Below are 12,893 nucleotides of genomic sequence, written 5' to 3' on the forward strand. Positions count from 1 at the left end.
CTCCAACTCCCTGGTTCAAGCGATTCTCCTGCCTCAGCCTCCTGAGTAGCTGGGATTACAGGCGCGCACCACCATGCCGAGATAATTTTCGTATTTTTAGTAGAGACGGGGTTTCACCATGTTGGCCAGGATGATCTTGATCTCCTGACCTTGTGATCCGCCCGCCTCGGCCTCCCAAAGTGCTGGGATTACAGGTGTGAGCCACTGTGCCCAGCCCATTAGTACTTCTTAGTATTGAGTACAAAGTGTTACTGTCTGGCAGATTTAACCAAATTCAACATATATTAAAAGGATTACACACCATGATCAAGTGACATTTTGCCCAGGAATGTGAGAGTGGTTCAAGGTAAGAAAATCAATTATTGGAAGACATGACATTAATAGAACAAAAAAAAACCCAAATACATGATTATCCCAATAGATATAGAAAAGGCATTTGACAGAATCCAGCACCCTTTCATGATAAAAACACATAGAAAATTAGGAATAGAAGAGAATTGTGATAAATAGAAGGGAACCTGTGATAAACTGTATTTAAGAAGAATCCACTCTAAAATCATACTCAATGGTGAATGACTAAAATCTTTCTCCCTAAGATCAGACACAAGACAAAGACGTTTACTTTACCCACTACTATTCAACATTGTACTGAAAGTTCTATCTACAGCAGTTAAACAAGAAGAAATAAAAGGCATCCAAATTTGAAAGGAAGAAGTAAACCTATCCTTAGTCCCAAATGAAATGATCTTAATATAGGAAATCCCCAAGAACCCACAAGAACACTACTAGGGCTAATAAATGAATTCAGAAAAATTGTAGGATACAAAATCGACACACAAAAATCTGCTGTGTTTCTATACATGTGAAATGAACAAGTCAAATAAATTATGAAATAATTCCATTTATAGTAGCAACAGGGGTTTGTCTCAATTGGGCTCTGTTAATTCAGGGGGCTAAGTAATGCTAGGTTTAGGCTTTCATTCCATTCCGTTCTATAAAAAGCAAGTTTTTCCAAATCCAGTACTTCATAACTCTCTTATAATCAATCAAGTAGCCAACTGCTCCTCTTTTACTGTTCAGTCATTGATATTAGTACATATCCCAATCAAAACCCCCTTCTCTTCAAGGTGAAAGTGTTACTGCAAGATTGCCCTGTCATTTTGCTACACACAGCCTCAGGGCCCATCAGCCGGTAAGAGGGAAGTTCTGCTTCCCATAATTAGTGTGTCATCGCTTCTCATGTGTTTGCATGGTCTCCAGGCTGAAAGATGCAGCATGTGATAATTTTAAGAAATACACATCCACATCTTGATGACCAAAAATGGGGATCCACAAGGAACTTTTTGAAGCTCTTATTCAAACTATCTCCCTCCCAATTGCACATCTTAAAATCAACTTGTATGCCCTTGTATAAATTACACAAAACCAAAAAAAAAAAAAAAAAAAAAGACCCAGAAAACTTTTTTTCCCGTCTGAGTTAGTGACCTCATGGATTTTGCTTCACAGCTTATGGAAAATGGTGCAGTGACACTTGCAGCAAACAGGATGTTGGCAACAAAGAGAAAATATCTCTTCTCAAACTCCATCAACTCTAGCCTGCCAGCCTATTGGTACCTGTGTAGTAAGAAGAGTCTGGTACCTTGGAGGGCTCTGGCTTGTTACAGAGGGGATCCTTACTTCCAGGACAAGCACTGGCCACAGGAAATCTAAGCTCTAAAACTCTCCCATAATATCTCTGACCCAATTTAGCACCACTTTTTTCCACTTCCCTTTTGAGGACTGAAACATAAAAGAACCAGTGTCCAGAGGCAAGTGACGTATGCCTTACACTTGTGGCCATCCTTTATTTGTTCGTTCATAAACTTTGCTTAAAAGACTAAAATTCCCAATTCCTTATAAAAATACATTCTTGCCCTCATTGGCCACTGGCAAAGACTTTTGTTTCTCAATGGATAAGAGAGCCTCCTTCATCGTCTTGGTCATAGTTGGGATGAGGTGCATGTGGTCATCCACACACTTGGTCACACAACTGTCCAGCTGCTGCTTCATCTGAAGCTCCTTACTTCCCACATCTATTGAATCTTTGGCTTTGTCATTGCAATGCACGGTGCACCGGGCCAGATGGTCCTGGAACTTCTCCAACTCACTGGTGACCAAGGCCTGGACTTGAGCCAGAGGCACAGGGCAGCACTTGATGCACTGGCGCACCTGCTGCGTGGATGCCTGTCTGTCCTCACAACAGCTGGCGCTGCACCAGAACATGAGACCCTGTGTCTTCCAGATGTTCTCTCTTTCCAGACTCCACCGTGGAGTCCAACCAAATCCTGCACCCGCAGCTGCTGCAGCTTTGCCGTGGTGACACTGCGCTACCCTGCTCTGCTTAATTTTTCTAGAAATCTAAACTATTATAAAAAAATTAAGTCTTGGCAGGCACAGTGGCTCACACCTGTAATCCCAGCATTTTGTGAGGCCGAGGCGGGTGGATAGCTTGAGCTCAGGAGTTCAAATCCAGCTTGGGCAACATGGCAAAACCCCATCTCTTCCAAAAATAAAAAAATTAGCCGGGCATGGTGGTGCACACCTGTGGTATCAGCTGTGGGAGGCCAAGGTGGGAGGATCACTGAAGCCCAGGAAGTCAAGCCTGCAGTGAGCCATGATTGTGCCACTTCAGTCCAGCCTGGGCAACGGTGAGATCCTGTCACGAATAATAGTAATAATAATAATAGGGTATTAATTTTAAAAAAGATTAAAAATCCATTGGCCATATGTATGGGGATCTATTCCTCTCACCTCTACTGTTTCATTTATCTTGCATCTATTCCTTTGCTAATATCACACTGTGTTTGTTAATTAAAGTACCTTTAGGGTAAATTTTAAAATTGTGCAGGGTAAATCCAATCTATTCTTCTTTTTCAAAATTGTTCTAACTATTCTAGCTTCTTTGCTTTTCTGTATAAATTTTTTGAATCAACCTGTCTATGTCTCCTAAAAATTCTCTGGGATTTTGATTGCAATTGTATTAAGTGTATGTATAAATTTGGGAAGAATTGTCATCTTTTTAATATTGATTCTTCTAATTCATGAACACGCTGTCTTTCTCCATTTATTTAGACCTTCTTTGGTGTCTTTTATCAGCTTTTTTAGTTTTCAGCACAGACAGCGTGTACATGTTTTGTGAGATTATTTTATTTGAGGATCTACTGTGAATTTTATTGTTTTAATTTTGGGTTCCAATTATACATTGCTGGCATATAAAAAGACAATTTACCTTTACACATTGACCTTGTATCTTGCTAAATTATCTTATTAGTTCTAGAAGGTTTTTTGTTTTTTCTTTTCAGTCTTTTTTTTTTTTTTTTTTTTTTTTTTGAGACTGAGTTTTGCTCTTGTTGCCCAGGCTGGAGTGCAATGGCACAGTCTTGGCTCACTGCAACCTCCGCCTTCTGGGTTCAAGCGATTCTCTTGCCTCAGCCTCCCGAGTAGCTGGGATTACAGGCGCCATCCACCACGCTGGGCTAATTTTTGTATTTTTAGTAGAGACGGGGTTTCACCATGTTGGCCAGGCTGGTCTCGAACTCCTGACCTCAGGTGATCCACCCTCCTAGGCCTCCCAAAATGCTGGGATTACAGGTGTGAGCCACCGTGCCTGGCCTTGTTTTGTTTTTTTCTTTTGTATATTTCTTGAAATTTTCTATTACAACCATATAATCTGCAAATAGGGATAGTTTTATTGCCTACTTTCCAATTTGTGTGACTTTTTGTAAATTTTCCTTTTCATTGCACTGACTAGGTGAGAATGGACATCCTTGCCTTATTCTTAATTTTATGAGAATAGCATAATGATAGCTGTAGATATTTAGATGTCTATTGTCAAATTAAAGACATTTGTTTTCGGCCCAACATGGTGGTTCTCACCTATAATCCCAGCACTTTGGGAGGTTGAGGCGGGTGGATCACCTGAGGTCAGGAGTTCAAGACCAGCCAGCCAACATGGTGAAACCCCTTCTCTACAGAGCAAGACTCTGTCTCAAAAAAAAAAAAAATTTTTTTTTTTTCTATTCCAAGCTTACTAAGAGGTTCCTTTTCCCCCATGAATGGACAACATTAAGTTTGGTCAAGTGCTTTTTCTACATTAATTAATATGATCATGTGGGTTTTTTTCTTTTTAGTCTGTGGGGGATTACATTGGTTGATACCCAAATATTGAACCGTACTTGCATTCCTGGAATAAACATTATTATGTCTTGCTGTGCTATTCTTTGTATACATTGCTGGTATAATAAACATTATGTCATACTGTACTATTCTTTTTTTTTTTTTGAAAGAGCCTCACTCTTGTTACTCTTGTTGCCCAGGCTGGAGTGGGGTGGTGCGATCTCAGCCCACTGCAACCTCTGCCTCCCGGGCTCAAGCGATTCTCCTGCCTCAGCCTTCTGAGTAGCTGGAATTATAGGCATGCGCCACCATGTCTGGCTAATTTTTGTATTTTTAATAGAGATGGGGTTTCGCCATGTTGGCCAGGCTAGTTTTGAACTCCTGGCCTTAAGTGATCCACCCTCCACAGCCTCCCAAACTGCTGAGATTACCAGCATGAGCCACTGTGTCTGGTCTATACTATTCTTTTTATACATTGCTCATATAATAAACACCATTATGTCATGCTGTACTATTCTGTTTATACATTGCTGATTTGCAAATGTTTTATTGAGGATTTCTTTGTATTCAAAAACACATAATGATATAGGTGTAGTGATCTATAATTTTCTTTTTTGTACTATCTTTGATTTTGTTGTAATAGTAATAAAAGCCTCATAAAATGAGTTGGAAAGTGTCCCTTTTCTGTTTTCTGGAAGAGATTGTATAGGATTGATGTTTTCTTCTCATTTAAATAGTTGGTAGAATTCATCAGTAAAATCATATGGGCCTGGAGGTTTCTTTTCAGAAGGCTTTTAACTATACATTTGATTTCTTCAATAGTCATAGGATTATTTAATTATGTCTATTTCATCTTGGGCACGTTTTAGCAGTTTGTAATTTTCTAGGAATTGGTTCATCTCATCTAAAGCTTATGTGCATAGAGATGCTCATGGTATTTGTTGCAGGGAGCAACAACTATCTAGGATAGTGGTGTGGGGGGTATCAGAATTTACCAAGACAGGCTGGGTGCGGTGGCTCATGCCTGTAATCGCAGGACTTTGGGAGGCCGAGGTGGGCAGATCACCTGAGGTCGGGAGTTCGAGACCAGCCTGACCAACATGGAGAAACCCCCATCTCTACTAAAAATACAAAATTAGCCGGACATGGTGATGCACACCTGTAATCCCAGCTACTCGGGAGGCTGAGGCCAGAGAATCGCTTGAACCCAGGAGGCGGAAGTTGCAGTGAGCCAAGATTGCACCATTGCACTCCAGCCTGGCAACAACAGCAAAACTGTGTCTCAAAAAAAAAAAAAAAGAAAAAAATTTACCAAGACAGTTGTTGGTAAAGAAAGGCAGATTTATTAGAGAAAGTAGGAAAATACATTGCCAGAGAGAAAATGGGCAAGTCAGCAGAAGCTGACTGCAAAGAAACAAAGACTTGTGGAGATTTTGTAGGGCAGTGCTCATGCTGAAGAGGGCTTTGTGTAGTACTGATAATACCAAGATTGCAGTGAGTTAACTTGCAAGTGTTCTGTGATAGCTAGGTGCAGAAAGACTGTGAATTATTTGCACAGGAGGGCTATGTATCCCAGACCATGAGAAAGGCAGATTTGTAACTTATCTGCTTTCTCTTTTTGCTTTCCCTTGGTCCTGCAAGCCTGACTCCCTTTCCCTAGTTAGGGCTCCGCATTTCCCCACTAACAGAGCAACAATAACAAATCTTTGGCATGTGGGTGAAGATCTCATCTTCCACCTGCTTCCTGCTGACCAGAGGCATCGAACTGGCCCTACCTAATCCTGTTAGTCTGTCAGGAGGTTACAAGGGCCTAAATCCTTGGCTTGGGAGTTAATTGGGCAGAGTCATTGTGTAACCATGGTGTTGAGGGCAGCATTTGTAGCCTAAAATTTTGTCCTGCTGTATCCAAAGGAGAGTCATGGAGTTCTTTTAGTGGCTGATACCCTCACTGCAGTGACATTTTAGTTTGAAATTGTTGTGTTCTAGAAGACACAAAACAAGATATTGCATTAATAATACATAATGCAAATAAGCTAATATAAGCATTATTATAGGTGGGAGAAGTGGGGCCTGAGAGATAAGATTTCTAAATGTTAATTCAATAAAAAGAAAATCAAGGAAAGGTTTGTAGATGTACTAATGAGGCGTTAGTTTACTTTCGACCTTTATTTCTATATATTCCATTCCAGTTGCTGAGGTATTTATAGGCATGAAAGAATTACTACACATTTTGCTGGCATTAACTTTATTGTTTCCCCACCATAGAAAAAGCCTGTGGAGGTACACAGTGAACTTGTCTCCCATTCCTGGTGTGTCTGATTATAATGGAGGGTGTAATTGCAATGGGCTCGAATTAAAACCCCTAGGACAGGGCCAGACCCTTCAGAGTTTGTGATGTAGAGGTGAGCCTTACAAGCCTCTGCATATGATGAAGGCAAACAAATTTTTAACAAGGCATTTTTATGGAAACAGAAAAACAAAACAAAGATTAACACTGGGCACAATTTATCCAGATGTTAAAGCATTTTTAGTTATAGAGGAGGAAGGCAGTGGCAATCTGACCCTTTTCTTTCTTTTGCTTGTATTTTGAAGAATGAACTTTAGTTTGCAGGACCTTAAGAAAGAGGTAATAGCAACTCCATTGAGTTTAAATTAGAAAAATAAAAGGAAAAAAATGTTGAATGCATTGGGAACTTGTAGCCCAGAAAGAATTCAGGATTCAGTTAAAATTGTGGAAAATAATAAAAAACTTTAAAACAGTGAACAAGACTAGAATTTGATGACAGATGTACTACAGCTTTTCTGAAACATAATTTTTCTTTCCAGTTTACTAAGAACAAATTATAATAGAACAAATCTATTGGTAAAATAAGTTTTAGCCTTACTATACTTGGCTTGAGTATTTGCATAAAGTTAGCAAGAATAATTATTTTGCATATAGACTCTTCTATTTTTTAAATTTGGTTTTGCTGAAACTTTATTCCATAGAGAATCTCAGATTTGACTTTAATGCCTTAAGCCCAGTTATGGGTTTGTGCCATTAAATACCCGTATGAGTTGAGTAAATTCTTTTCCTCTTGAGGTCCCAAGATAACTTGGGGCTCCTGGGCCTGTTAGAAAGTGACATTCTTTACTTATCACAGGTTAGGGACCCTGCTCAGGGACTGTGTACATAAGGTATGAGGCCAGCTTTCCCAAGGGACTTTTATTGGCTTTATAAGTTAACTTTGATTCTGCCCCCCAAAAAAGCATGCCATTGCAGTTAAAGCTTGGTAAAATAACCAGTGTCTCCAATTGCGTCCTGTTACAAAAGAAAACAGACTTTTTTTCCTTTGTTTTTTTTTTTTGAGACGAGGTCTCGCTTTGTCACCCAGGCTGGAGTGCAATGGTGCAATATCAACTCACTGCAGCCTCGACCACCCAGGTTGAAGCAATCTTCCTGCCCCAGCCCCCCAAGTAGCTGGGACTACAGGCATGTGCCACCATACCCAGTTAATTTTTTGCGTTTTTCATAGAGACAGGATTTTGCCACATTACCCAGGCTGGTCTCAAACACCTAAGCTCAAACAATCCACCTGCATGAGTGCTGGGATTACAGGCGTGAGCCATGGCACACAGCCAGAAAATAGAAAATAGATTTTCACACCATGGCATGAGCCATGGCACACAACCAGAAAATGAGCCAACACACAGACAGAAATAAATGAATATATGTAAATAACTATAGTATCCGTGATGGCGTGAGCCATGGCACACAGCCAGAAAATGAGCCATGACACACAAACAGAAAATAGATTTGTAATGAGTATATGTAAATAACTACAGTATCTGCGATGATGTGAGCCATGGCACACAGCCAGAAAATGGGCCAAGACACACAGCCAGAAAATAGATTTTTAATGAATATATGCAAATAACTATAGTGCCATAAATTAAGTATATTTGCAAATAGCTTTTACATTCTAGAGAAATCAGGTAGACAGTAAAATATGCTTTAAATTTTCGTGGCCGGGCGCGGTGGCTCACGCTTGTAATCCCAGCACTTTGGGAGGCCGAGGCGGGTGGATCACGAGGTCAGGAGATCGATACCACGGTGAAACCCCGTCTCTACTAAAAAATACAAAAAATTAGCTGGGCATGGTGGCGGGCGCCTGTAGTCCCAGCTACTCGGAGAGGCTGAGTCAGGAGAATGGCATGAACCCGGGAGGGGGAGCTTGCAGTGAGCCGAGATTGCGCCACTGCACTCCAGCCTGGGCGACAGAGCGAGACTCCGTCTCAAAAAAAAAAAAAAAAAAACTTTTCGTTACAAGATTGTACTTTAGCCAATTGTTAAAGGCTGTAAATAGCTTACAAGAGAAAAGTTTTTATGGACTTTGAAAAACAGAAGAGTTAACAATGTTTTAAACAAAAAGCTATAAAAATATTATTTTAGTTTTCCATTAGTTTAGTTTATGTAATTAACTTCTGCTCGATATTTATGAACACATTAGCTTTTAATGAGAGTCTGGGAAGTTTTTTCTTTATTCTAATGTTACAATTTCCAAAGTTATTAGAAACCTGCACTCAAGAGCACCTGTTAGAGTTCTACAGGTGATTATAAAACCACCTTGATCTAAGGCAGACAGAAAAAAGAGGGCAATAAAGAGCTTTAGAAAACTATTTAACTCGATAAGGCAGGTTAACCATTTGAGCTCTGAATTTTTCTTGTTGCAACTTGCCCATAAGTTTAAAATGTACATGAAAACAGGCCATAATATGCAATCAGCTGGAGTTTTAAAGAGAACAATAAAATCAAAGATTAGGATGTTAGAAATTGTCTTTCTCTTTTAAGGCTGTATCTTTGGATTGAACAGATAAAGGAAAAAAGGAAAAGAAAGAATGGAGAGGCAAGGGTTCAGCTTTACAGGAGGGCTTGTGAGCTTCCCAGCTGCTGCATGGTGTGGAGCTAGCACTCTTTTCCACTTTATCTCCCGTCACAGAAAGCTTTAGCACTTCAGACCCACAGAATGTGGAACAAATGTTTCCCACCTACACAAGTTACTAGTTAAGTTGAGCTGTTTTTAGCTGGAGTAGAGAGCCCCTTTAGATTAAGGCCACTGGTGGTTGAATTTTTGTTCTGGGGGTCCTTCAGCTTTCAGGGCAATCCTGTTTCCAGTGGCTAAGCTTGTGGCAGAGTGGACAAGCTGTGTACAGCTTTTCCTAATTTATTTTATTGGGTAAGTTGCCTTTTAGTGGTCTGGCCTTTTGCACAGATGGCAGTTATTTCGAGGAGTGTTCTTAGGGAAACCTGGAGAAGCTGGGGGCTTGTAAAGCAGCCAACCATTGAACCTGCGTCTTGTCCCTGCATTTTTGTTTTTTTCTTTTCCTTAGCCCTGTTTTCCTTATTTCGCTTTCAATTATAAAGACTGAGGAGGTTAATTTGAGGATTTCCTGCATAGGGGCCATGCTGTGTTACAAAAGAAAATTAGATATTTCTTTTTTTGAGAGTCTGAGAGTTAAATTTGTCTTAATGCTTTAGGATGCAGCCTAGCGGTGAGTCTGAAGGAACAGACGGGGCTTGTTCCATGGCAGAACTGAAAACACACCCCTCGGGGGCAGTGCCAGGCAGGGTCATGAACCACACTTCTGCTTGGGGCATCCTGCCAAGATGAATGCCGAGATGTTTGCTAAGTTCCACATATGTCTGCTGAGGAACTTGGGGTGCACTGTATAAAGGGGCATCCCACCTATTAGTAAAGATCATCCAGGGTGCCCTGCGGGTGGACAGCCAGTCCAGGTTCTACTCACACTGGGTGATCAACCATGTTTGGAGTTTGAGATTGTATTTTGGGTATTGTATGAGGAAGGAAGGGTACGAGAAGATCTCCACGCGTGCCAGCCCAGGAAAGGGAGCGGGGAGGGGAAGACTCACTATTCTGAGGCTGTCTGAAATTACCTAATTTGGCAACATCTGGAACAGGATGGCTGGGTGACTCCCCAGAATTTGGACTGAGACAGAGGGTCTGAGCCACCTGAAACGTGTGTGAATTTGCCCCGAATGGGCTTCCATGTCAATTGCAGCACACGTACGGACTACAGTCAGAAAAGAGAGGCGAGCCTTTTCCCCTTCCGGGCAGGGCAGCTGACCCCATTCACCCTTTGGCCTTCAGGCAACGCTGGACAGTGGCCCTTGCCAGTTACCCTCAATTACCAAAGAACTATTAAGAAACGGCAGCCGACAGACGAAAAGAGAAAAGGACTTAGGTCCCTCACCTGACCTGGGCAGTGGCGGTCAGACGTTTCCACACAAGCACCTTTCACTCCCATGGGAGTATAGCCCCAGCCAGAGACCTGCAACTGTCTCTGTGCTTAGACGCTGTCCACCGAGGTTCCCGAGTTGGGAAAGAGAGAGGGAAGAGAATTCCCCATGAGGAGAGTGTTCCCCTATACGGAGAGATCCCGGGAGGACCACTGAAACGTCATGGGTGGGTGGCGACTGTCTGGGCCGGTGGCGTGGGAGTATAAGGATTTACGAAGACAGTTGTAGGTAAAGAACGGCAGATAAAGTAGGAAAATACGTTGCCAGGGAGACAATGGGTAAGTCAGTGGAAGCTGACTACAAAGAAACAAAGGCTTGTGGAGATTGTATAGGGTAGTGCTTATGCTGAAGAGGGCTTTGTGCAGTACTGATAAGGCCAAGACTGCACGGAGCTAACTTGCAGGTGTCTAGCTGGGTGCAGGACCGTGAGTTATTTGTGCAGGAGGGCGATGTGTTCTGGACCATGAAGAAAGGCAGACTTGTAACTTACCTGCTTTCTCTTTTTTGCTTTCCCTTGGACCTGCCAGCCTGACTCCCTTTCTCTAATTAGGACTTCACAGTATTCTTTTGTTAGCTTATTAGATTTTGAATGTCTGCAGGTCTATAGTGATCTCCCACCTTTAATTTCTAATATTGGTAATTTGTGTCTTCGTTTTTGCTTGATCAATCTTTATAGAGATTTATCAGTTTCATGGATCTTTTCAGAGAATCAGCTTTGTTTTCATTTCATTTTCTCTACTGTTTGCTGTTTTCAATTGTATGGATTTCTACTCCTGTTTATGATTTCCTTCCTTCTGCTTGTGTTGGGTATGTTTCACTCTTCTTTTTTTATTTCTTAAGATGTAGGCTGATATTGATTCAAGACCTCCTTTTCTAATGTAAGCATTTTAATGCCATGAATTTCCCTCTAAGGACTACTTTAGTTGCATCTTACATATTTTCATATGTTGTATTTTCATTTTCACTCGGTTAAAAATACTTCCAATCTCTCTCAAGACTTCTTTGACCCATGGGTCACTTATAAGTTGTTTAATTTCCAAGTGCTTGGTGTTTTTTCTATTGTCTTCCTTTTATTGATCTGTAGTTTAATTCTATTATGGTAATAACATATTTTGTATGATTCCAATTTTTCTAAATTTGTTAAGCTGCAGGATATGATCTATCTTGGTGAATGTTCCAGGTGTGCTTGAAAAGAATGTGTACTCTGTCATTGTTGGATGGAGCGTAATATACATGTTCATTGGATCTAGTTGATTAATGATTGTGTTAGTCTGTTTTGCATTGTTATAAAGGAATACCTGAGGCTGGGTAGTTTATAAAGAAAAGACGTTTATGTGGCTCACGGTTCTGCAGGCTGTACAGGCACAGCACCAGCATCTGCTTGGCTTCTGGGGAGGCCTCAGGAAGCTTCTAATCATGGCACAAGGCAAGGGGAGCCAGCTTATCACATGGTGAGAGAGGGAGAAAGAGAGATAGGAGGGAGGAGGTGTCAGGCTCTTTTAAACAATCAGCTGTCATGTGAACTGGATAATAGACAAGCTGTTTCAACTGGATAATAGAGTGAGAACTCACTCATCACCAAGGGAATGGCACCAAGCCATGCATGAGGGATCTGCCCCCACATCCCAAACACCTCCCACTAGGCCTATCTCCAACATTGGAGGTCACATTTTAACATGAGATTCGTAGGGGACACACATCCCAACCATACCAGTGATGGAATGTCATCTCCTTGATGATTTTCTGTCTCTAGTTCTCTGTATTGCTGAGATAAATGATTTCTGATGAGAAATCTGCAGCCATTTGAATTATTGTTCCCCTATGGATAATATATATATTTTTTCTTTGACTGCTTTCAAGAGTTTTTCTTTATCCTTATTTTCATGTGTTTTGCTATGATATATCTGCATGTGTATTTCTTTCAGTTTATGTTGTTTGGAGTTTGAGATTGTATTTTGGTTATTGTATTTTTCAGTTGTAAAATTTCCATTTGCTTCTTTTTCCTTTTTTTTTCTTTTTGAGACAGTATAACTCTGTCACTTGGGCTGGAGTGCAGTGGCGTGATCACAGCTCACTGCAGCCTCATACTTCTGGGCTCAAGCAATCCTCCTGCTTCAGCCTCCCAAGTAGCTATGAATACAAGCACATGTCACCACACCCACCTAATTTTTTTTAAATTTTTCGTAGAGATGGGTTCTCACTATGTTACCTAGGCTGGTCTCGAACTCCTGGTCTCAAGTGATCCTCCCACCTCGGTCTCCCAAAGTCCTAGGATTAGATGCATGAGCTATTGTGCCTGGCCTGTTTCTTTTTTATATCTTCGATTTCTTTACTGAGACTTTCTCCTTTCCCCTGGTTTCTAGAATATTTGTAATTGATCATTGGAGGGTATTTTTGGTTTTGTTTTTGTTTTTTCTGTTTTCTTTTTTTTTTTAATGAT

General features: G+C 40.9%; 1 protein-coding gene across 1 annotated transcript; it reads right to left on the bottom strand.

Annotated features, from left to right (window-relative positions):
• Positions 1–1,803: 1,803 nt before the first annotated feature.
• LOC129473181 (protein FAM136A-like) lies at positions 1,804–2,330 on the bottom strand. Its single transcript, XM_055263409.2, has one exon. The coding sequence runs from the start codon at positions 2,260–2,262 to the stop codon at positions 1,894–1,896; it is 369 nt and encodes a 122-aa protein (XP_055119384.2). The 5' UTR covers positions 2,263–2,330; the 3' UTR covers positions 1,804–1,893.
• Positions 2,331–12,893: the final 10,563 nt, after the last annotated feature.

This window comes from Symphalangus syndactylus, chromosome 23 (genome assembly GCF_028878055.3).
Source record: "Symphalangus syndactylus isolate Jambi chromosome 23, NHGRI_mSymSyn1-v2.1_pri, whole genome shotgun sequence".
NCBI classification, from domain to species: domain Eukaryota; kingdom Metazoa; phylum Chordata; class Mammalia; order Primates; family Hylobatidae; genus Symphalangus; species Symphalangus syndactylus.

Bases quoted from the DNA above. Each gene is read 5' to 3' on its own strand.
- LOC129473181 (XM_055263409.2), bottom strand. From the start codon at position 2,262: ATGTTCTGGTGCAGCGCCAGCTGTTGTGAGGACAGACAGGCATCCACG.